The sequence below is a fragment of the Parambassis ranga genome, chromosome 19, assembly GCF_900634625.1.
Source record: "Parambassis ranga chromosome 19, fParRan2.1, whole genome shotgun sequence".
Lineage (NCBI taxonomy): Eukaryota > Metazoa > Chordata > Actinopteri > Ambassidae > Parambassis > Parambassis ranga.
The window spans coordinates 10,509,629-10,534,234 of NC_041039.1; the positions used below are offsets into that span (position 1 = coordinate 10,509,629).

Here is a 24,606-nt window from a genome sequence, read left to right on the forward strand (position 1 = left end):
CACCTGCACAGTTAGGCTCTGTCTGTTGCTGCTCCCATCTACAGCTGGCAGCGGGCAGGCTTTAACTTCACACGGGCTGCGCGCCGCTAAAAAAGACGCATCACAAAGCCTCCTCTTCCTGGACGTGGTTCAGCGCGTGGACCGCACAGCTGCAAATTGGCTTTCAATCAATGGAGCTATTTGTGACAGCTCGCTGACGTTAAACATAGCAGTTTGTGTGGGCTGCTGCTGGTGGCTCCTGGAAGTGACTGCATATAGATATAGGATAAACCAGACCTGCCGCGCTCCACCACCAGCTGCGAGGCGACCAGTGTTGATATCCGAGACACTCCTCTTGCTGTGTCTCACACTGAAAAGACGCTGTCGGATAAAGGTGAGTTTATTTTTTTAAATACAGACGAAAACGTGGTGTTCAGTTTGTAGCACTTAAGCTAATTCACGAGAGGGAGTGCACCTCCGTCGCTCGCCAGGTGGCTGCTGGCGCGTGCAGTCAGTCAGTGTGTATTTTTTCATCACATGATATCACCTCTGCGTAGGAGCTCGTTCACAGGTAAAGTCGTGTTAGTCAATTTAAATACACTCATTAGCGAACCTCGTGGACCTGTTAGTCGAGGTTACGCACAAGAGAACTACCTCAACCACCTCCTCTACAGGCTCGTGCGCCCCCCCTCCTCCTTCATCACAGCCAGCAGCCGCGTGCAGTTTTAGCACCAGGCTGTTTGCACCCGCGAGGCAGCCGTCATGGCAGGTACCTGTAACAGCGCAACATCAGAGCCCGTCTGTGTTTTATTTGGAAGGAAATCAATGTTGATAACAAAGCCTGGATAGACGTCATGCACCTGTTCCAAGCCACCGCGCATGCCCACACGCGCGTGGCTGTGCACAGATGTTTAAGCCCGTGCCCACCAACAAAGGAGCAGGTGCTGACGACACAGTATTAGAAATAGATACTACAGTATACTATTTCTGAAAGAAATCGAATATATTTTCATGATGTAAAACTAAATTATGTTATGTGCCACATTTTAATTGTATTATCACATTTATATTTATATTTTTTTTTAAAACAAGTGTTGTTGGTTTTCTTCATCACCTGTCAGTGATATGTTTTCACTACAGCAGGTAACATATTTGGTCACCAGCAAGAAAGTCATAGTGCGTGACAGTATATATAACTCAGAACATTTAACATTGTAGACAAATGTTTCCCAGACTGGTGTTTTTACACAGGCCACTGATTTAGATTTTTTTCTATCAAACAGCAGTTGGATAGGTTTGATCTCAAAGAGTGTATTAATGAAACATCTGCCTTCTTATCCTTTCCTGTATTGGAAGTGGGAGGCTTACCATACATTTCCCTGCTTTTGAGCTGCTTTGGGGATTGGCTCCAAGATCAGTAGGTCTGGTTCTACCTCGACAGAAACATTTCCTAAGCACTTTTTTAATAATTTAACATCTCTGCTTTTAGAATTTGAAAATATGCCCTTCACTCAAATTCTTCAGGGAGATTTGAATACATTTTCACGATATTAGATCAGAACAAATGGTATCACAGTGTAGACGGTGTGACTGTGACTTGTCTAAGCCTTAAAGTAATGCATACATTTCAGTAAATTAATACAAATCTGTGGATGTATCACACTATCCCTGTGTGGGCCCTGACCAGATCTTATTATACAAATGAAGTTCTTTGATGTCAACACTTCAGCGCTGCCTGAGACGCTATTCTTTTTTTTTTTTTTCCTGCTTTGACTGACTGAATGATTAATTACTGCATCAAACAGTGTTTCCAATCAACTGTAGCTGCCTTAGAGAGGGGAGCTTTCGTAAAACCCATCCACACTTTATTCCACAGGGAGATTAACAAGTAGTGGTTCACATAGCCTCAACATCTTTTCCCCAACCTTTGTGGTGCCATTCATAAAATGAGATGCTCATTACTCCTTTTGCTACTTCACCCCTCCAGCACAGGTCTCTAAATATAGAGGCTAAGGCATTAAAGTGATGACTGCATATTTTGACTCATGTGTGAATTTCTTATAGATAATCAAGGTATTCGTAGCCATGCTGGGAATGTAAAGAATATAACTGTATGTTTATTATTTTTTTTACCCCCACCCATAATATTTTATAAAGGTTAGCTTCCACCAGGTGCATGTGTTACTGTGCAGTGTTGCTTTATCTAATATCTGGGGCCCCAGAGGGTGTCTTTAGAGAGATCTGAGTGACACTGAAACACTAACATCCATTTTTCTTACTCCATCATGGCTGCCTCCTCACACAAAGGAAAAGAGATCTTTTAATGAAATCCAGGCAGGGTGGTGATTGTAAAAGTTCCCTCTGGGCAGCTCACAGCACTTTGCCTCTCTGTGGTACGTACAGTACATGACATTTAATTCTAATTACAGTCTGTATCAGCCGAGGGAAAAAGAAGGCCCACAACACTAAGATGATCAGACTTTATTAAATGAGTCATTTTAAAGGGATATTTAGTGATGCTGGTATATTGTTATAATTCTTTTTTGTAATAGAAAGAAAATGGCATTGAGGCATTGACAGCGAGTCCTCAAGCTAGCTGAGGGTTCATCTAAGATGCATTAAGATAAAGTTAAATTGTAACTTCAAGCTGTGTCTGAACACAGGAAATATATCATTAAATGTTTTTCCCCTGTGATTTATTCCTGCAGTAGACTTTGTGTATTAATATGCGTGTGGGGTACCTTTATTTTGAAATCATTCAGCCATGAAGTATTTAGTGGGCTTAAACTGCTTTTACGTCTTCCCTTTCAAAAGACCTTCACACACTGTTGTGAGGCATTTCTTTTGACTTGAATGTTAATGTTATTTTCACATTATTTTTGAGGAAGAAGACAGTCTTGGAAAACAGTTTAGACACAAAACTTCCCATGAAGCCGGAAAATTGGGCAATATTTTAAGAAGAATAGATAAACCCTGGCAGGCATTTTTTTAAAAGAATGGTGATTTGCTGTTAGCTACAAGAACATCTCAGCTACAAGAACATCTTAGAATTCTTATTGCATTGAGATGGCATTAATTACAGATACTGCTAAATGTTAGGACGTAAAACCAAAATGGGAGAGGTATGCTGGCCCCTTAAAATATGTCACCTCAGGGCTTTATAGTCATTATTTATATTAGTAGAAGATAAATATTTTTCTAAATCATTTTCTTGACCAACAGAAGTGAGGGAACAGATTTTTGTTATAAGTCATTGCATTTTGTTGTTGGTGTTTTCTGGGTTATTCTGCAATGTTTAATTACAAAGTCAAAAATCCAGCTCAAAGTCATCACCTTAGCTTTAATAGTGCTGTAAAAGCATGCACATTGTTTTTCCAGGCAGCTGTGTGAATGCTGTTTTTATCAAATATGATGCTAATTTTTTTTTACTTAGCTGAAGTGCAGCTCTGCATTGAAACATAGCTCAAACCTTTTTAATAGATCCAATTTTAGCTCCAACTTATTATTATTTTACGCATTTTCCCTTGTTGCCATGGCAAAGCGCCGGGGAAAAAGGCAAAGAGCTGCTCATGGTTGTCTTGGATACGACAGTTTTCCCTTGTAAAGTAATGAGAGGAGCTGAACCTGTGGGAGAACAGGGTTATTTTTAGGCCTGACGCCAGGCTGCATGTGTGGATTAAGACTTGTTTGGTTGCTGGTGTGCGCGTGTGTGCATGCATGCGTATGTGTGAGCATGTCTACAGGCTTAATGCAGCCTCACTGTGAGAGCAGCTCAAGGCGTTTTACACTTGGCATACAAACACCTGAGCCACTGCTTGAGTCATTGCTCCAAGCCCATTGTACTGGAAGATATAATAGTTTTGGATAAAGGCTTTATTTGATATTGAATGTTTCTTATGTCTGCAAGCACTACCTTGAAGGAAATAGCATTGACCTTTGTACTCATTACTGGTTTTGTAAAAAGTGAGTGTTGCAGGAATTGAAACATTTTTGGTATGGCACATTTAAAATGGATGGAAATACAATTGCAGATATGTGTGCATGCAGATCACAAGAACCGCACACACAGCTGGCCTCTTGTTTTAATAAATTGCAGTGCTAGAGATGATAGCAGGTTTGCAAATGGGATGTCATGGCAGCTGTGCTATTGAGCTGCTCTCTTCTTGAAATACAGTAAGACAGAAATGAGTGTGTATGTGTGTGTATTGACTAATGTGGACATAGATATACTATAAACAGTATTAGTACACTGACCCAAATGTTACACAGCTGCAGGGAGTTTTCCTTAAAAATGCACGTGAAGGGACCAGTTCTGACCGCAAAGACACATCACTTATTTACAGACACCTAGTAAACACTTGATTGCAAAGCTTGATTACTGGCTACAAGAAAATGACATCAATTACCAGGAAAGAGCCATTGCTTGTTATGATTGTGCTACCATTAGGTCATAATTTTACCCCATTAGAAATATAAAAGGAAAGTGGCAGAGTAACCGAAACCACACACACACACACACAAGCCCTGCTGCAATTGGCTTTGACTCCTAAGCGCCATGTGGTCTCTGCATTCTTTTAACAAGATCTGTCAATTCACAGAGCAAACACGAGATCCCTTGGATAAGCCAAGGGGGCTGACATGCGGTATTAAGGACCTGATCCATATAGATCTGAGTTTTGCAATACTTAAATGGCTTTATTTTAAAGAATCTGTAAATTACAGACTAGAACAGTTATGCTCGCATAAATGTCACAAATTAGATTAAGACATTTAATTTATGACTGCTCTCTAGAAGGTTTGGGTTTCTTGACTCAGTGTACTCGGCTGTACTCCAGTATTCCCCAATACATCCCAAGCTTTCCTTATGCACAGAAAACGAAGTAATTTTTTTTGTCTTTGCATTCATTGAGAGCTGACAAATGAAAACCAAAGATCTGCCGAAATGAAAAAAGTCAGCCATGAGCCAGTTTTGAAATATCATCCACTTAGTCATAGAGATACATGTGATTCCATCTGAAGTAAGACATACTTATTGTGTTTCATAACTTGGAGACCAGTCAGAAAGCATTAATGATGCTTACAATGATAGTGCCCTCTTTGGTCAGTTTGTGTAATCTCTCACATGCACTGGTTTCACCATTGACCGCTATTGTCATGGCAACCAGGAATTAGCATCCTTGGATACCTCTCTCTCATCTGCTGTGCTCTTTTCCTCCTCACCATTGTTCTTGTTTGATATCTCTCTAACCCCCACCTCATGTTTCAAAATAGTCCGTCCTGCCTGATGGTTATCTCTTCTCCCCTTATATCTTGTGTTTTTTTTTAATCCATGTTACGCCTGTTGAGTTTTTTTTTTTTGGTTTTGTTACCTAAACCCGCTCTATAATTTATCCAATATTTCAGCTGTTTTTAGATCAGAGTACATCAGATGCCTAATCTCTCAGCCTCCAGTCTGTGATCTTTCCCTTTCTTGCTGCTTCATGTTAAATGGATCAATTAGAGTCAACAGAGATCCTCACTAAGCTAATGTTAGCTGGCCCACTCACTCACCCACTCACTCAATCCTTTCAACTGTTGCTAGTAGTAATAGTCTCAACAGACAGCTGAAACTGCTTGGATGTTACCAGAGCGAATGACTGCTATTTATAGATGTTAATAATGTTACAAACAGACAAAATGGGGAAGCTCTATGTCTGTGGTCTTTGTGACAGATATATATTTCTGTTCTTTGTTGAGGCTCAGTTAAGATCTACAGTTTCACTGGTCCAACACCCCCTTCTCCTGTTTTCTACTCCAGTGATTTGATATTCAAGCCTGTGTTGATGTCTTTCTCTTCCTTTGCTCTCCTTTTTCATTACAGTTGACCTAACAAGTTTTGTGGAAAATACTGGGAGGAACAAATTTTCAAAATGCCCGTGGCAACATCCAGCTCCGACTCTGGTAAGTGTCTTGGTCTTGTGTGTAACAGTGAGTGAGAGAGATGTCAAGGGAAAAAGTGGGAGGAGATATTAAATAGTTCCTGGTTATGCCGACATTGAGGACATGTATCTCAAATCCTGACTTCTAATGTAATTTAATGAGCTGGCTAGCAGAGCAGTAAAACTCCAGTCTCAGATCGGTAATGCCTTGAAGGATTTTGCTGCTATATCCTTCACTCATAGACACATAACCATCAGATCTGCTGGTACCCAGTAGTAGAAATGCACAGAAGCGCATGCACAAACTGACAAAGACAAATGAGACTTTAAGTGAGGAAACACTGCTAGGATGGGGACATTCGCCATTTGAGTGTCTTCAAGATTAATCGGAAGTTAATAGACTTTTTTAAATAATAAATTATAAAATATTTTTGTTTATTTTCTGTTAAACTCAGAAAGTGCTGATTTGAGTCCCAGTTATATGCATGTGGAAGCTGTGTGCAGGTATTGTGTTTCCTCATTCATATGAAAGCTGTCTCTAAATATTCACTTGGACACAATGATGAACTGATTTAGAATTTGGTTGTCAAAGGTCACTGTTACGTTTTTTGAAAACTGGATCCCAGGATAACAATTTGTGACTATTTTTGCTTAAAATAACAGGCACAACAAGTTAAATTTGGCATTGTATTGTTCAATAGTCTTTTCTTAGCCTTGTGTCCATGTTGCATTTAATTTCCTTGTATAATTTATAATTATAATATAATCAGTCCTGAGGACAGAGATATCAAGGACTAAAAAAACACAACAAGATGTCAAGGAAATGAGTCTTGGTGTATTATTTTTAATAGAGGGCTAAATCTAGAAGTCAAAGCCAGATGGTATTTTATCATGTGATAATAAATTGCTGTAGTCAGCTGTTGGTGAGATAGAGGAAAGCAGGAGAGTTAAAATGTGTGTGGAGCATTTTTCCAATAGGCTGTCAGTCAGTCTTGATTTGTACACTAGCCAATGAATGACTCACATTTTTAGTAACACACAGTAAATTGTTTCTCCACACCATGTCTTTATTTAAAAAGCAGCACTTAAAGCAGGGATATTTTTGCTTATGCTCACAAAAGGTCTGGAGACGGGTCAGTTTTGATTTGAAGCACTAAAATATTTTTTCAGCTCCTGTCAGCCAAGGAGCTCAGACGTACCTTTTCTCAAATTATGAGCAGGGAGCTCAAAAATAAATTTGGCATTAAGTGCCCTTCAGTTGCTGTGTGTTTGTACCTATGTCTGTCGTGTCAGTAATGGAAGTCTGCTCTCTTGGCATCACCTCCTTGACCACACCTCCCTCCTACGAGCCAACCTTATGCTGCTCTTTCCCATAGCTGCCACAGGGAAACCTGGAGAGAAAATGGTCCTGCCTCTTTTTCTCCCTCCTCTTACAGAAAGCATCATACTTCCCTCCCTCTTTCTTCCCCACTTCCCCCAACCGTTTTTCTTTGCTCGTACACCCAACCCTCTATCGTCTCCATTCATTCATGCGCAGGAGAAAGACACTCAGCGAGGCGTTGCTTATACACATTCACGTCAAGAGCAGGTGGAGAGGGAGGAAGGATTGAGGAGGAGCTGGTTTGGCAGAAAGAGGAGAAAATCAGGGACAGAAAGGGAGAACGAGAAAGAGAGAGGGAGAGGGAGCTGCCTCTGATACAGTATTGGGTGTGTTACTGTGAGTGTGTGTGCCCTGTAGAGAGGTGTTGTTCACCATGGCTGGCAGCCTGTTTGGAAGGCTCTCCCTGGAGGAGGGGGACTCAGCTAACTCCCTGGAGGGCCTGGATATCAAGCTGGGGGGAGAAGGTAAGAACACAGGTGGGTGTGTAAGGGATGTAGGATTAATCTCTAGCTCTGTTGTCACTGGCTAAGGGTTATGCTAGATAGTACTAATATATGAAATCACTTTCCAGATAAAGATGTTTATCATTCGTTGGAGATAGAGGGCTAGTTGGTGTTTAAAATTCATATTGGACCTGCCGCTGATGTGCTGCTTTGAACTTCCAGTGTGATGAAGATGAATAGTGACAGATCAGGACCCAGGGCAGCATGTGATGCTCAAGAATCAGAGACAGCAGACTGCAAAGAACAGGAAGAGAGATGTAAAGCAGTTCGTGTTTATTATATTCACCATATTTAGAGCGAGAGACAGGAGTGCACTTTAGAGTCCTGAATGTGGGGGGAAAAAGTGATTACAGTGGAGGGCACTGTAAAAGCTGTTGTACTGAATGATAGTATTTGCTCACACAGCATGGAGTGGAAAGTACCATATATCCCATTCATAATTGATGCATCTCATCAATATTGGATGGAGTTGCATACCTCACAATATTGTGCTGTGAGTGTCTATTTATGTGCTGCTTTTTTCACACGAGAGCTATGACCTACGGATATCTAAGTATAAAAACACTTCTGGGTGCCAGGTGAGCGGATGAGAATTAAACAACTATTTCCTGGTGTCATGTTAAATCAGTCAAGGTTAGAGCATCATTACATCACTGTTGCAAGATATCCTCTGCTATGTAATGTAACTTGACAAGACAGCAGTGACAGCCATAATGACTCACACTTTCTGTCAAAGCACTTACATCCTGTCTCTCAGTTTTGTGTGTGTGTGTATGAAAGAGAGAGAGTGTGTGTGTGAAGGAGACACAAAGAATGATAAAGAGAGAGAGAGAGAAAACATCCAGTGCATTGTACATTCATGGTGTGTAAGTGGGGGGTCATTCATATGCAACAGTGTTCTGATCAGACGGCACACTTGAAAGTGTCAGACTCACAACCTTCAAATAACACTCTCGCTCTCACAGCATCTCCACACACGCACATACACTGTGAAATACCCAGACTCTCTTTTCCCCCCAAACCCCTTTACATCTTTAGAGTAATATTCTGTGTCCTTACCGGTCTAATGAAGCAGTGTTTAAACACAGATGATGGATCATTGAGTACAGTGTGTTTGGTAGGATTAGACTGTCAAAGATAATCACTGGGTTTCAAGAGAATGGGACAATTTAATTCTGTTCTGGCTGAGGGTATTTGATAATGTGGTGACACTGGCAATTATTTCATCCGTATCAGACCCTGACGATCTTGCTTCTCTCTTTCATTAACTGCTGCATGGAAAACAGATGTAAGTCAAAATGGTTTCCTCCTTACAGCAAGTTCAGGCCACAAACTTGTTAGTTTCCTTTCAAAACTTCACACAAAATTATCTCTCTTCCTCAAACCTCTGGGGTGAGGTGCAATGGGACTGGCTGTCCATTTGCAAAATGTCAACAAATATCACAAGTGTTGTCTCCAGTCGTGACCTTCATCCAGCTAATAAGGCAATCCAGTCCACATCCATATCATGCCAGCTTGAAATAAGCATCACCATGGTGATGTGGTGGCTTAAATGGCAACTGAAGTCCCTCAATCTGCAAATTGGTTATCCAGGACACAGAGGGAGAAAGTCAAAAATATGGTGTATGCATAAAAGTCCAGCATGAAAACTTCTAAAAGAAAACACATAATTATTAGCAGAAAAATAAATAAATAAAGTTTAGTGTAGTAAAAACTGTCAAGCATCATGACATAACTGATAGTAAAAGTAATAAAACTTGTCTGTAGCAGCATGTTGCTCTAAAATATGACCTGGACTACACACTTCTGTTTTTTTACACTCTGTAATCTTAATCTGGGCTCAGGCTACAGATGTTTTAAAATCCCTTCTGATTTTGTAAAGAGGTTACATCAAGCAAATAAAGAACAACTTCAGATTTTCTTCTCTCTAATCTCAAATTTGCACACACAGGATTAGAAGGTGGAAATAGGCTTCTAGCATGCACTTTTAGTTACTCTGTCTCTCTGATTTTTCTCATCATTCAGATAATAAATACTATAATCAAAATTGTTTGACATTACCGAGCTTAATCTATTGAAGGTTTTATGAATTGATGCACATTGGGTAGAAAAGTATAAGATTCTTTGCTTCTTTTCATTTTCCTGGAATAATAAGAGACCATGCACATGGAAGATTCACCCACACAGGTGTTTTTGATCATTTTGATTAGCTGTCCTCTGAGGACTGTGTGGGAATACACACTCTGTAAGACTTACTTTACCTGTTAGTTGGAAAATGAAACATTAACCTTTATCATATTTTCTGTACTCCACATTGTTTAAAGCCTGATTACAAGCAATTGTGTAGGAAAGAGTTTGACACACTCACAGAATTCCAAGCACACAGAGTAGCTCCATGCAGCCTAAACCTGAGCAGCAAATAGAAACACCTGCAGGAGTGTGGTGGATGTTAGGATTATTCTACATGCAACAGAAAATTTGAATCCCATCGATTTTTTGTAAGCATCTCCCATCCCTTGGACTGTCATACAGTCAATGCTGCATATCATTATGCTGGCCAGATGACATCCATTTATTTGAAGGCAGGTCTGTACAAGTAGCAAACAGAAAGACAGTTTGGCCACAAGTACATTGCCCATTTGATGTGCCCACACATGCTTCACGTAACTTGTCATGATGAGCGGGCCTGTCTTTTAGTGTCACTTCATGAGGACAATGTTGACTTAATGATGCAGAGTATAGCACATGTAAAGCAGTCGGTATGCTCTCTTGATGGCACTCTGTTCAGGCCTTGGGTTGGAAACAATCAAGAAACCCCTGTCACAAGGACAAATTAATCATATGCTTAAGTCTATCAGTTGTGGTACAGTGAAATACCACTACTGTCTTCATCTTTTGCCACCTGATGGATTGGTAGTAATAACAACTACATGAATGAATGAAGGAGCACACTAACGTTTGTTTTGACCCAAGAGTATTCCACTGTGTAGAGGTGACTTTGCCCTTTTGAAGTAACTATTGAGAGTAAGTTTTTGAACATGAGTTTGTGTTTTTTTAACCAGATATAACAGGTGTTACCACTGTGCTGCAAAGATTGCAACAAGGAGGGCACCTCACTGTTTAATATGGATACAAAGTTTTGTTTAGAGAGAGTCTGTCCCTACTGCTGCTGAAAATAATAGCATAATACTAGAAGGCTATTAATGCAGCGTTTTTCTTACTGTCCATTCCAATGTGGTTGGATTAGAGCATATGGTCACTTTAGCTCTTGTCCATCATCTGCTGCTATTAGTGCTGTTTTGGTGACTTCTGTGCATTAACTCAGTTACACTCCAAAAGTGTAAATTATGTGTTTTCAGCAAACCAGACCTGTTTTTGTAGCCCAAAACTAGAAGTAGAAAGAGTCGGCTGCATGCTGCACTCCTCTGTGTTTAAGACCCCATGAGAATCCAGCAAGGAAAAACAACACAACTGCATCTCCCACATCCCTTTGCTTCACGTTCCACTCTCCCTCAGCTCCTCTCGGCATCCTCTCTCTCTCTCTCTCTCTTTCTGTCTCACTAACCACTGCTGCTCCATAGCAACAGAACAACCTTCACTAAGTGCTGGCTAAGAGGTTCATGTACCCCGCTGTGCTTTAACCACAAACAATAACGGTCCAGATTGTTTGGCTGCCTTCATGACATTGAGTTTAATTGTAGCTCTCCTTGGAGGTGAACAGGCACTTAGATGAGACTTTAACAGACAAAAGCTCCTTTAATTTGGTTTCCTGGTGTTTACATATCCTCTGCTGTCACCATGGCATGTTGTTGTGGTAGCCTTGTGGTAGCCTGTTCTGAGGTGATGCATCAGCAACAACAGTGTGTTATTGTTGCCAATTTTGGCTAAGGTTTACTTAAATTGTTTTTAGACTGCATGCAAGGATCCATCACCTTTTTCCTTTTTATATGTCAACTTTTTAAGCACCATCTCTTTATTCTTCAGGATTTTCCTTTTATATCCAGCAGATTAGTGAAATACTTGAAGCTTTAATTTTACATAATTTTCTTGGAAGAGCAACTCAAGTTCACGTGTAGTGGCTGTAGCTTGTCTGTATACCTGAGTCCCTTTTTGTGCTCTTAAGCCCTTACCTGCTAAATGAAAGTTCTCTCAGTATCAAGTTGCAGTATGCAGTGAAGGCAATTTTGATCCAATGAAGCGAAAAATGACTTATCGTCTGAGTTCTCACCTGTAAAGGCTCAGTGGATGGAAAAGAAACCAGAATACATTATTACACAAATGTCTACATGCAATTCTGGTTGCGGATATGAGTCACAAGCTGGAGAAAGATAAATACTGTTAGTGATAAAAAATGTGGTTTGCTCCTTGCGGTGCAGCGTTATGGAAGTTTATGCAAGGGAGGATCGCTTTGACAGCAGCAGCAGCAACATAAAATGAAATATTCCACCTGAATGCTAAGAGGATGGTATTTGCAAAAGAATGCTGTAGTTTGAAAAAAAGTAAATAAATACTGTACCTTATAGTCTGACATTCAGACAACTTGTGTGTACCTGCATGGCCATATTTGCTGTGATGCACACCAAAGAGAATGAGGCATACAATTTACCGTATGTCTACATGTACAGAGGCAGTGAGGGCCAAGAAGGAGGACAAGTTGGATTTTTAATCATCTCTATGAATAATAGATCGACACCACATACTCAGCATTGAAACAGGTATTATTCTCCAGTCTTTTTCACACCTTCTGACGATTCCTCAGTGATGTCCGAAGAATGACAATATCAGGACATCCAAATGCAGTGCATTGTATTGAGGATGCTACTCACAGCCTCAGGACTCATTAAATCAGACTGAGGCTAACATTGAGACAGCCGGATTGTGGTAGAAAGTAAAACAAAAATTCAGAAAAAAAAGCCTCCACACATGTCTGGATAAACAGAGGGAAAGGTGTCGATGTGGCAACAACAATGGCGTACAGTTGCGGTGATTAAAGAGAATTATGCAGGACCTGTACACCAAGCCTGCTGGTCTGATATTCTCTGCCAGGCAGAAATCTGGCAGCTTTCCTGCTGGAGCAGAGCTGATGTTAGCAGGAAACGAGAAGAAAAGAAAGACTTCACTGAGGAAGACTTGTACATTTATTTATTTAATTTACAGTACTTATCAAATTATTTTGAAAGAGGGCGGATGGACTGTGTAATCATCAAGGTCCTCTTCCTCAGCCTTCGTGTCTTTCTTTATTTTTATCTATTTCCTGAGTGAAAGCAAAGATGATGATAGTTTCCTGTCAGTATGACCATGTGTTTAAAAATACTTCCAAAACCAAAGTGGTCTAAAAATAGTTCTCTGGTCATTCTTCAAATATGTGTAGCCTTATCATGTCTCATTCAGTCCTCTTTTCTGAGGTGTAGAAACAGCTGACTGCTAAATTAAATGTAACTTATTTTAACCCATGTGAACACAGTTTCTCTTCCCTGACCTCGGTTTACACTGCTATACTACATAAGGCTTTGTTTTGTTTGCAAAGGCGCCCTATAATCTGACTGGTCACACTTTAATGCTCAGTTATGCCTTTTATACGATGGGCATTAACTCTTCAGTGCAGAATCTGTGGTGGTCTACCAGTCTGCTTCCGTCATGAGCATTAAAAGCCAACATTGTATTTTTAGCTAGAACAACAAAGGCCTCTGTGTCTGCGCAGTAAATTACAGCAGACAAATGTTCCCTGTGAATAAAAAAGCCCACTCTTCTGACAGCCATGTCTGCTGTGATTAATGCCTGCTAGTAGGTGATGTCAGTGTGTGTGCTGCCTTAAATTAGTCATAATTTAAGTCAAGAGATGCTTAGAAGCCAGGCTGATCCTTCTCTGACCTTCATGTAATTGTTCACCTGCTGACTGATTGGTGTGTAAGACTTGAAAAATCCAGTTTAATCCAGCTTCTAAAACAATGTACAGTTAGTTTGGTGCACACGTGCGAACTGGCGAAACTTTCTCAGCAAGCTCAGCAGCTTTGTTGTTGTTCAGCTGCAGTATGTGTGTGGAGAGTGAGAGAGGAAGTTGGGAGTTGTGGGAAAAAGATACTGTCGCTTCTGACAGACTTAAGAGCTGAGCTCCCATCCCTTCCTCCAGCCTTTTCTCATTCAGCCATGTAGTGTAAACTGCTGTGAATGTACTTTCTCTCTTTTTGAGGTGAGCTGCTCAGTCTGATTCTCATGGGTAACTGTAAAATAGGATGCAAATGGAGTGAAATAATCTTTTCTTTCTTTCTTTCTTTCTTTGCTTGTGTGTCTGTCTGTTAGCCATGCATCAGGCCCTGGACACACTGAGTGACAGCACAAGCTCCACGACTGCCAACGACCTGGACCTTATCTTCCTCAAAGGCATCATGGAGAGCCCAGTGGTGGGAACAACTTCATATTGTACCCTGATAAATATGCTGAAATGTGAATGTCTGTGTAACTTGTTTGACTTGTTTAGACCTTTTAATTGGACTGTAATGGACAGACTAATGGATGAGATGATAAGAAAGGGCTTCAGCTTTAATTACAAACACAAATGCTTCCCAACAGCATAGGCTAGTTATATTAAGTTAAATCCAATTAACCAGTCTGTCAATGCTGGCGGCACCCATTATTATTCTGATATAGGGAAAAAACACTGTTGTTTGTATTTCTTTAAACAAATTATTCATCTTGAGCAAAAGAACCCAGGATGCAATGCAAAATAATGAACTGGGAATAATTCTAATAATAATACAGTCATTAAAATCTCTAATTCAAGTATACAAGTACCACAATATGTCAACTGTGTGTCACTTTGATAGACAAACATAATCTGGTAATAAGTGCCTAATAGTTGAAGTCTGCCGTAAGATCCCAGCAGCATCAGGCACAAAATGAGACAGAAATACAGTGAAAGGTTTTAGAAACCATAAAAAACAAATTTGTTGTTTCTGGGACTGTTAATATTTCAACCTGCCAGTCATTCTAACAAGGCAAAGTAACATGTCTATAAGCCATCAGAGCAAAGACGGAACAGCAGATTTATCTCTGACACGTCTGACAAGTTGACAAGTGTAGATGGAGCAGCAAAATCCTGCGATCAATGATGGCTGAAGAAATGAACGGCAACCATTAGTTTTTGCCCGTCTGAATGCTTCAGAAGGGGATTTTAATTTCTAAAAAAAATTCCTCATTTGCACATTCTCCAAGGTTGGGATATATTATATGTGCATTTTGCAACAGTGTGTTTGAAGTTTTCTCCTCTTTCAAATTCTCAAATGTTTTTGGTGCTGACACAGCTGTCCTGTGCTCTGTGAAGGACTACTGTCCCATGCTCCATCTGTACATACTACTCCTGGGCAGTTGTCCAGCCTTTGGATTAAATCTTGTCCCAAATGGAGGTATGTCTTTGACGTTACCCCAAGGACATCATGCCTTAATCCAAACAAATTTAGACATGGCTGGCAGTCTTTTGTTGTTTAGAAATCTGCAAATCCTCATTTTTCTTTAACTAACTCATGACTAGCTTATGTATCAGAGATCTCTAAAAACATTAAACAAGTACAGTTTATTCATAAAGGAAAATATTTAAATGTCTTGTTTTTCAAGTCCTTTATTGGAGACAAGTATCATCCAGTTCTTGATACTTACATTGTAAAGAATGATGTAGTTGAGAGTAGCTTTTTGAAGAGAAGCCTACCAGTGGGGTTTCATCCAAATTATGTTATCTCTCTCTTTCCCGTCAAAGTCTTTCTCTTTCACTTTTTGCCAAGAGCACAATTTCACATGCCTTTTAAAAACATGCCTTTTGTACACTGCAAAAATGTGCAAAGAAAAAGTCTATACTGCATGCAGGTCATGTCATATATCTAGTTATTTTGAAACTTCTTTTGCACCCATACATCTTTATTTCTTTCTACCTACATCTCATTTAGTTGTTTGGTATCCTTTATTGAGGACTTAGATTTATTAGCCCCTTGTAGAGAACTGCTTATGTATGTGTGCAAGGTGGCTTGTTAGAACATGACACTGGTGTTTGTTCTGTATGTTTGGGAGTACCGTACAAGGGTATTGATGAGCATCCTCATAAAAGATTCAGCTGCTGATGCAAGCTGTAAACCCCGCTGAAGAATGTGAAGGGATTTCTAAGAAGAGAGTTTTCCTTAACTCTATGGTGGATCTATAACACTTAGCAAGCTCTTGCTTACTGGGCTGGTAGATGGACAACCTCCTGTCACAGAGATGGAAGGGGCATGCATGCATGCATATGGCATTGTGCTAATTGCACCATACATGGAACGATGCAATCAGCACAACCCACAATTATGATGATCAATCGAAATGATGAGCACAATGAACAGTTATTGACGACAGGGGTTAAAATGCAAAAATGCTTCTGCAGTGTTTCATTGTGATCAGACTCAGTGCTTGGCTCTGTATGTAACAGAGCAATCAGGATCATTGAGGCATTAAGGCAACTAAAAGATCTGTCACTTTCTGTTAGACATGTAGTTATGTACCCTTTATTTATCCAACCCGTCACATTTCCCCTTTTAAAAAAAGAGCATCTTTGTCAAATAGCACCATGTGACCTCCAAAATAATGAATCTCAGCTCCATATGTAGCAGCTTGTACAAATTCGGTTAACACGTGCCAGGCACTCAAATTCGGAAATTATCCCATTTCCTGCCAGCTATTGACATTTAGCTGAAAGCTTGTGTTCCCACTCAGATGAGCACATCTTGACATTACCATGGCGAATAGTAGTCTGAATTAAAAGAAACAAAACTTATGGTCTAGCTGATTGTGTGTGTATTAAATTTACATATCAAATGATGGAAAAGATTTTTACTTTTCTATAGTGAACAACTGTGATTACACAGGATCATTAGAGCTGGTTGATGATTCTTTTTGTTAGATATGAAAACAATGGCAATCTTTTTCTGAGCTGAACTTTTCTTGTCATCATTAGCTTCTTGCATTGAGAACAGCAGTGCTCGTAATAAATTGTCTGTGGCTATAGCCTTATGTTTGGAGGTATGTGTGATGCACATACCATGTTTATCCATCTGTGGATGCAGGAATGTGCATTTTTTTATTGTATGTGTGTGCAAGCTGAATCTGGCCTCACAGCAGGGATTCTTCCTTTATTTTTTAGCAAACAAACATTGTGGCTGCCAGAGTACAGTAGTCCCACCAGACAAATCCTCTGTGGGATTGCCCGACAATGTGAATCTTCAAATACAACACTAGTAGTAGAGTAGTGTGGAGCTACCAGCAGTGTAAATTATTAAAATTGCACTGACATCTACAAAAGTATAAAGTCATTTATTTTGTATCTGTGACCCTGGAAGACGGGTATTGATGCTGTGTCCTTGGGGTAGAAGAGAAAGTTCTCTCAAATGTCATGTCTCACAGAACGTATTGGGGAGGGAAAAAACTACAGGGCAAAAGGTTTCACTTAAATTTGAATTTAGATTTTTGTTTTTAAATTTATGAACACATTCTGTGTTCTGTTCTCAGCAGGGGCTCAGGTTCTGGCTGCTTAGAATGGTCTTTACAACTTCAGTGATTCAAAACAAACAAAGGATATATTCCCAGCGATGTGCATTAACTGCTCACTGAGAACGTAAAGCAAAATGCTCTGTGGTTTTAGTCAGTCAAACAAGGCTTACATCAGTAATAGTGACTTTAAATAATGTATGTTTTATATTCTCTAAATCCTAGGCCCATGAGCGTTTTGAGGAGACCAAGCTTGAGGCTGTGAGCGAGAATAATGTGGAGCTGGTCCAGGACATCCTGAGGGACCTGAGCCCACTAACTCAGAGAAGCCAGGCAGCCGATGAACTGGTCCGCATCCTGAAAGAGCCTCACTTCCAGGTTTGGTAGCTCCCAGAAAATTGTAGAACTAATTAAAAGAGCTAAATCTGTAATTCATCTTCAGTGTGCTAATTAATTAATTCTTAATGATGCACATGTCAGTCTTTGCAATCTCTTTCACAATAGCCTAACCAGCACAAGACCACCTGATAACTGCACTATAATGTGACTGTCTTCTGACTGTTCTGTCACTGTCATTATGCTCACAGTCCCTCTTGGAGACCCATGATTCTGTGGCATCCAAAAACTACGAGACTCCTCCTCCCAGCCCCTGCTCCTTCATGGACGCAGCTCTCAACAATCAGCCCGTTCCCCCAGACGCAGTTAGGATGGTGGGCATCCGTAAGGTGTCTGGAGAGCACCTAGTAAGTCTGCTGAATGTAGAAACCACATGTTGTGATCACTGAGGCAGAATTGAGTTGTGCTATATTGTAAAAAGATAAAAATCCTGAGTGAATGGTATGATTTATGCTTCAGGTGCACTCAGTATAATGAGATTTTTGGTGCCATTGCTAAAAAGAGAAATATTTCAGATTTATATGGCCTTGAAGCACACAAGGGGTGTGATTTATCTGTATGGGGCTGACATGTTGATTAATACAAAGAAAAGGTGCCCTGTTATCTAACTTTCTGCCCACAAACTCCACCAACTGTCTGGAGTCTGCTCCAGGCTATATGTGTTAAACATGGAATACCTTTACATAAGTATCATCTCACAGATACTGTTTTGTGGACATTATATTTGAGCTTAAGCCATGTCTGCATTGGCTACATCACTCACACCTGCTGCACCAGCTTTGAACATCAACGCAACAGATGACACTGCTTTCTCAGGTCTCCTAAGTCTAGATTGCACACACTAATGATGATTTTATTTCCACTGTGCCTTTGTGCAGGGTGTGACTTTTCGAGTGGAGAGTGGCGAGCTGGTGATTGCCAGGATTCTCCACGGTGGCATGATTGACCAGCAAGGTCTGCTCCATGTGGGTGACATCATTAAGGAGGTGAATGGCAAGGAGGTGGGCAATGACCCCAAAGTACTCCAAGAGATGCTGAAGGAGGCAAGTGGCAGTGTGGTGCTGAAGATCCTGCCCAGCTACCAGGAGCCACACACGCCAAGACAGGTCAGTACCAACATAAAGGATTAGCTCATGCAGACAAATCACAAACAAATCACCCGAGTAGTTCATGCAAACACTTTTTGTGTAGTGTGGTATTTTTGACCTTTAAAGGGAAGTGACATGAGCAGTAAAGTAAATTTAGTGTTTGAGTTGTCTTGGTGATCTTCCCCTTGAATTATCTTTCAAAGTAGAATACACCTTGGAATAAATATTGTATAAAATGCTCTAATTTATGTAAAAGGTTGCTGTCTCTTCTGGCATTCACCCTGCTGTCTGTAACCTTGTACACGGTGCCAAAAAACTTGTATTTAATTCTATCGAAGGACTTTCTGGATGACTTTGGCTTTTTAGGCCCGCATTATAATTCTGTCAGTTATCCAAATGCAGAGTAGTTTTTTAGATCAATAATAGAAGTCTTTATGAGCAAGACAAAAACACAAAGATGCCAAAGTCTAGCACTTATATTCTGCCTGTTTTTATCATCAGAAAGAGCTTGCTTGTTGCATATCAAATATTTGTAAGAAGTCACTCAAGGGATTATTTTTTCAAGAGTTGAAAAAGGACAGACATTCTTATCCTTTGGGTTTGCTAGCTAATAATAGTTAGTTTTCTAAGAGCCAGAGGAGGCTGGTCACTCTTAAAAAATGTGACCCAGTTTAGAACAAGGGGGAATAGAAGAGTTATCTGGTAAGGCCTGGTGATGTATTGCCAATAAGGTGTGGGAGGATAAGAGGATGTAGTATACAACTCACCAATGGATTGGCCTCACAAAGCAAAGGAACATAAATGAATATAGGAGGACACCATCCACAAGAAGATTATAAGCATGGACTGTCAATGTCAGTTGACACAATGTGAGATTTCAGTACAGGGATCAACAATACATGTTTCCAGAGGAGGTTTCCCTGAAGACATAAACGGCATCATCAGTCCTGGCAGAAAAGCTGTGAAATTGCTTTCATGTAAGAAAAGCTGTTATAAAAGTCCTAATATGTCCATGTTGATATTTAGACTGTAAAAGATGGTTTATATCTTAAAATCGGAGTGTATAAAGCATGCTTACTCAATTATTTATTAGCTGCTTTATGTCATAGATATGAAAGAATGATTGCTTATGCATTTAAGAGCTGTGTAGGTGGATACTCTGCGAGGAGATGAGCGATGATTAGACTTGTTCCCAAAAGTTCTCTCTTAATGTAATCCAGCTGTCTGCGTTCCAGGCCTCTAGCTTGGCATGGTGGCTAAACCAAACTGACAGCTTGCTTTGGCTGAAGGAGACTGTGTGTGTCTGTGTGTGTGTGTGTGCGTGCGTGTTTGCGCGCATGTGTCTGTAGGTTTCTATCCATAGTGTCATCGCAAGGGAACTGAGACACACACAGTAGAGTAAGAGATGGCAGCGTTTTTTTATGTTCATGTATCAGTTCAGTACGCGAAAGGCCGCGTCATGTACAGGGGGAGGGATGGGTTGCCATGGCTACAGATTTAGGCTCTCACTCTCTCTCTCTCTTTCCTCTCTCTTTTTCTCTGTCTGTCTCCCTCCTGGTCCTATCAGTGGGGGTTGGGATATCAGGAAAGCGAGCTGAGAGATGGAGCAAGGTTGCCTCATACTGATGGACTCTTACTCAGACATTCCATCCACCACACCTCACATATACCAAAACCATATTGCTACACTTGATTGTTTTACTGACATGTTCCTTCTTTTCCACATCTTTATCCATTTTAGGCCTTTGTGAAGTGTCACTTTGATTACGACCCATCTCATGATAACCTGATTCCCTGTAAGGAAGCTGGACTTGGCTTCAACAGTGGGGACATCCTGCAGATCTTTAACCAGGAGGACCTTAACTGGTGGCAGGTAAGAACAACCACAAGCATAATCCAGCCACACACTGATATATAATGTATCATTTTGGCTTGTTCACTTACTATGTTTTCCACACAGGCTTGTCACATAGAGGGAGGCAGTGCAGGCCTAATTCCAAGCCAGCTCCTCGAGGAAAAGAGGAAGGCATTTGTGAAGAGAGATCTGGAGCTTGCTACTACAGGTACAGCTCTTTGCAGCATACAGCACAGCAGAGATACACCTCTCATTATGCAGATTTGACACAGACTCCTTCGATGCGGAAACACCCTGGCAACAAAGACAACATTTGTTCCCCTCCATATCATACAAATTTTCTCATCTGCAGCCGGTTGCTCATCCTCAGCTCACCTCTCCAGTTTTGTTGTTCTGCCAGTGAGTGCTGGAAAACTGGTAATGAGCATCAGACTGACTCAGGCATCCTGATCCAATCTGCTGGTTATTAGACTGCAGGGTCTGACATTCACAAACTATCCTCCCTCTGAGAGGGAGTGTTGATTGAGGAGTGGTGATAAGAAAACCGTAAATAAAAAGCAAATCAATAATGATCTCTCGTCCTATGAGACTTGCAGCAAAGAAAGGCTGTATTTCCTTAGATTTATCTGCTCCGTACAGAGCATCAAAACAGGTGGTGAGTCATAGCCAGCCGCATGCCCTTCACTTGTGGAGGAGAGGAAGATGACAGCTCAACTGTACTGCCCTTGGAGACGGGAAAGGACACATTTGTCTGCCAGCTTACATTATACCAGCTGAGAACATGGTTAGAATGAAATATCTGAACTTTGCATTGTTCTGATAACAACTGAGGCAGCAATGTCTCCAAATTAGACAAAATATTAATTATTTAGTGCTTCATCTCACAGTTCTTTCTTCCCCTAAATTGAGAGTGAATGGAAGTGAGCTTGTGTTTCCATGTATGACCGTAGATATAATCATACCCTGTGGTCAAATAATCTGCAGCACGCGGACAGACGGTCAGCAGACTGCCTAGTCACAGGTGTTCTTTGGCATCAGAGTGCTTGGATTAATATTGGTTCACAGTGCCATCTAGTGGAAAACTTGCCCTATAACTCCTGATGGAATTTGTACTTAGAGCTCGCAGTCATTTTACCAGGGACGGCGTAGCTGTAGGTGGAGGAGAGAAGTACCTGGGTAAGAGATTTGATTGTGTTTTATGTGTCACAGGTCCTTTGTGTGCAGGCATGGGAGGCAAGAAGAAAAAAAAGATGATGTATCTGACCACCAAGAATGCAGGTAAAAAATCTGCAGCATCACATGTTGTATGTCCAGTTCATCATGTCCATCTCTGTGTAATTGCTGGTTTCTCACTAGAATTTGACCGTCATGAGTTGCGGATTTATGAAGAGGTTGCCAAAGTCCCACCCTTCAGGAGGAAGACGCTGGTTCTGATTGGAGCACAGGGGGTTGGTCGTCGCAGTCTGAAGAACAAGCTGCTGGTGTCTGATCCACCACGTTACGGCACCACCATCCCCTGTAAGTGCATGATAAGACTACACCATATACACTATACAAACCTTTTTGTATGGAACCATGTGACGTGAGCATGATGTTTGTGTGGAATATCTTAAAATAAGATGTGTTTTTGTCTTCATTGCTCAGTCACCTCTAGAAAGCCAAAGGTAAATGAAAGGGACGGCCAAATGTACTCCTTCATGACCCGCAGCGAAATGGAGTGTGACATCAAAAATGGTCGTTTCTTGGAGCATGGTGAGTATGACGGGAACCTGTACGGCACAAAGATCAACTCCATACACGAGGTGATAGAAACAGGAAAGATCTGCATCCTGGATGTCAACCCACAGGTAAAGAAAGCATGTTTACCATCTATGTTTCCCTCTTTCACTACTCCTTAATGCTTGCCATGTTTTTCTATGTAAATGACTGTAGTATACATTTGAAACACTTGGCTAATCTTATTTACATACATTAAGTTGGATAAAGAGGCAGCACATTGTTAGATTTTTTTCTAACATTTGTTTTGCAGCTGCTTTGTGTGAAGTGATGCAGCAATTGTAATACAGCTTCAATGCGCTCTTTCTTAAGGCTCTTAAAGTGCTGCGGACTTCTGAATTCCTGCCGTATGTTGTGTTCATTGAAGCTCCAGACTTTGAGGTCCTTAAAGCTATGAATAGGTCAGCAATTGAGTCAGGAGTGGTTACCAAACAGTTAACGGTGAGTGTACGCTGATATTTATTCTCTCTACTGCACATATAAAAAGTGAAAGTCTTTTCTCTTTTGTCTTTAATGTGGAGAAGGAGGACATGTCTTAGCATAGAATCACAAGATATTTATTTTAAACTAATTCTCTCTTGCAGGACTCTGAACTAAAGAGGACGGTAGATGAAAGCGAGCGCATTAAAAGAGCCTACGGACATTACTTTGACCTTTGCATCGTGAACGACGGCCTGGAAGCAGCGTTCCGAAGTTTACGACTGGCACTGGAGAAACTGTCAACAGAGCACCAGTGGGTGCCTGTTAGCTGGGTCTTCTAAAAAGTTGCTTCTCAAAGGACGATAAAATGCTAGTAGCTCCGCAGGGGCTGTCTCCAAGCAGTGGTGGAGGTGTGTAATGAAGGAGCAGAGCATCACAATCAGTGCAAATGACCAGCCTCATGTAGAGCGTTTTTGTACAAACTTAGTGTTCCTCTGTTGAGCCTGACGTCAAGTTGTACTCTTTGTTAGAACTGGAATAATTCTATTGATGTTTGTTGAGAAGGATTTAGAGTTGATTATGAGGTTTAGTGCAATAGTGTGAGTGAGTGTGTGTCTGTTATCATAAACGTGGGTATAGACTTAAAGTAATTTTTGCAAGTAACAGTGCTCTGTTGAGGGTTTGTGTTGAAGGGCTTTTCAGCCTTTACAAATCTTATTTCCTTCTTTAGTGTAATGTTTACATTGGATTGGTTGGACAGATTGTTTAAGGAAAGATACCAAATGTCACATTTGTATGACATTCTCTATATTTTACCATGTGGTCATACAGTATGATTGTATGTGTTCAGAAGTCTTGTATGTCTACAGTAATCTGAAAACTGAACAGCAATAGATCAATTTATTTATACATGCAATACACGTGCTGACACACACTCTGTTGTGCAAACAGATGTATACTGAATCACATGGAGAACGAAGGGTTCGTGCTGAGACTTTTGGCATTAATCCTGCTCATTCTGTTTTCTTTTGTTTTAAATGTTGACATTGAGCATGTCTTGTGATATACTCACAAACCTCTGTTCTTTTTAACAGTAACAGGATCCAGCCAGTGTGTGAGTACTGCTTACTTGGAGTTGTGTCTGTAGCACTGAGAACACTCATGAAGTAGCCTACATTATGCACTGATTGTTTAATGAGGGCAAACATTATAGAACTTATTGGTTGGGCAGTTGATTGACGTTTTTTTGTTATGTAAAATAATTATCAGTGGCTTCTATTTCTTGCTTACTTTTGCCTTAACATGGTTCAAAAGCCAAGGAAACACTATTTTTTCATCATGGAACATTTCACTTGTATCACTGTACATGTTCCTTCCTAGGAAAAAGGAAAAAAAAATCTGGCATTTTGTTTATATTTATTTTCTTCTTCAACCTGTAAGTACTGTAATAAAGAGTGTATAATATAACATAGAGACCAACTTTGATTATTCTGCTGGTGTGTAGATGCAGCTTTGACAACTACACTGTAGTTTGGTTGTTCATATAAAAATGTATTAAAATAGTTGAGAATGTTGCCTCGCTGTCTATAGTTAATACGTGCATGCTGTAATTGATAAATTAAAATCACATCATTACATTAAATATAAATACATTACAGGAAATAACACATTGAGCCTCTGCGGACAGTTTAGCTGGAGGATGTCCTGCGTGACCCTTGGGGAGGTGGCTGGGTGTGGGTAATTGGTGAGGATTCTGTGGTCGGATGTGTTGTAGCTGTTATCCAGT

General features: G+C 40.5%; 1 protein-coding gene across 2 annotated transcripts; it reads left to right on the forward strand.

Annotated features, from left to right (window-relative positions):
* Window positions 1-65: 65 nt before the first annotated feature.
* On the forward strand, window positions 66-24,209 carry mpp2b (MAGUK p55 scaffold protein 2b). 2 transcript variants are annotated; one of them, XM_028431562.1, is made up of 13 exons: window positions 66-373; window positions 5,840-5,919; window positions 14,082-14,182; window positions 17,511-17,663; window positions 17,873-18,028; window positions 18,560-18,787; window positions 20,511-20,642; window positions 20,730-20,832; window positions 21,834-21,902; window positions 21,981-22,142; window positions 22,269-22,471; window positions 22,713-22,841; window positions 22,985-24,209. In XM_028431562.1, exons 2-13 carry the CDS (start codon window positions 5,889-5,891, stop codon window positions 23,159-23,161), a joined length of 1,644 nt encoding a protein of 547 aa, XP_028287363.1. In that variant the 5' UTR covers window positions 66-373; window positions 5,840-5,888; the 3' UTR covers window positions 23,162-24,209. The 2 variants fall into 2 exon arrangements, with proteins under 2 accessions (XP_028287363.1, XP_028287362.1); XM_028431561.1 differs by lacking the exons at window positions 66-373; window positions 5,840-5,919 and adding an exon at window positions 7,652-7,742.
* Window positions 24,210-24,606: the final 397 nt, after the last annotated feature.

Coding starts and splice junctions, on each gene's coding strand:
- mpp2b (XM_028431561.1), top strand. CDS start 7,652: ATGGCTGGCAGCCTGTTTGGAAGGCTCTCCCTGGAGGAGGGGGACTCA. Junction 7,743..14,081: donor TATCAAGCTGGGGGGAGAAG/GTAAGAACACAG, acceptor TCTGTCTGTTAG/CCATGCATCAGGCCCTGGAC. Junction 21,903..21,980: donor TCTGACCACCAAGAATGCAG/GTAAAAAATCTG, acceptor GTTTCTCACTAG/AATTTGACCGTCATGAGTTG.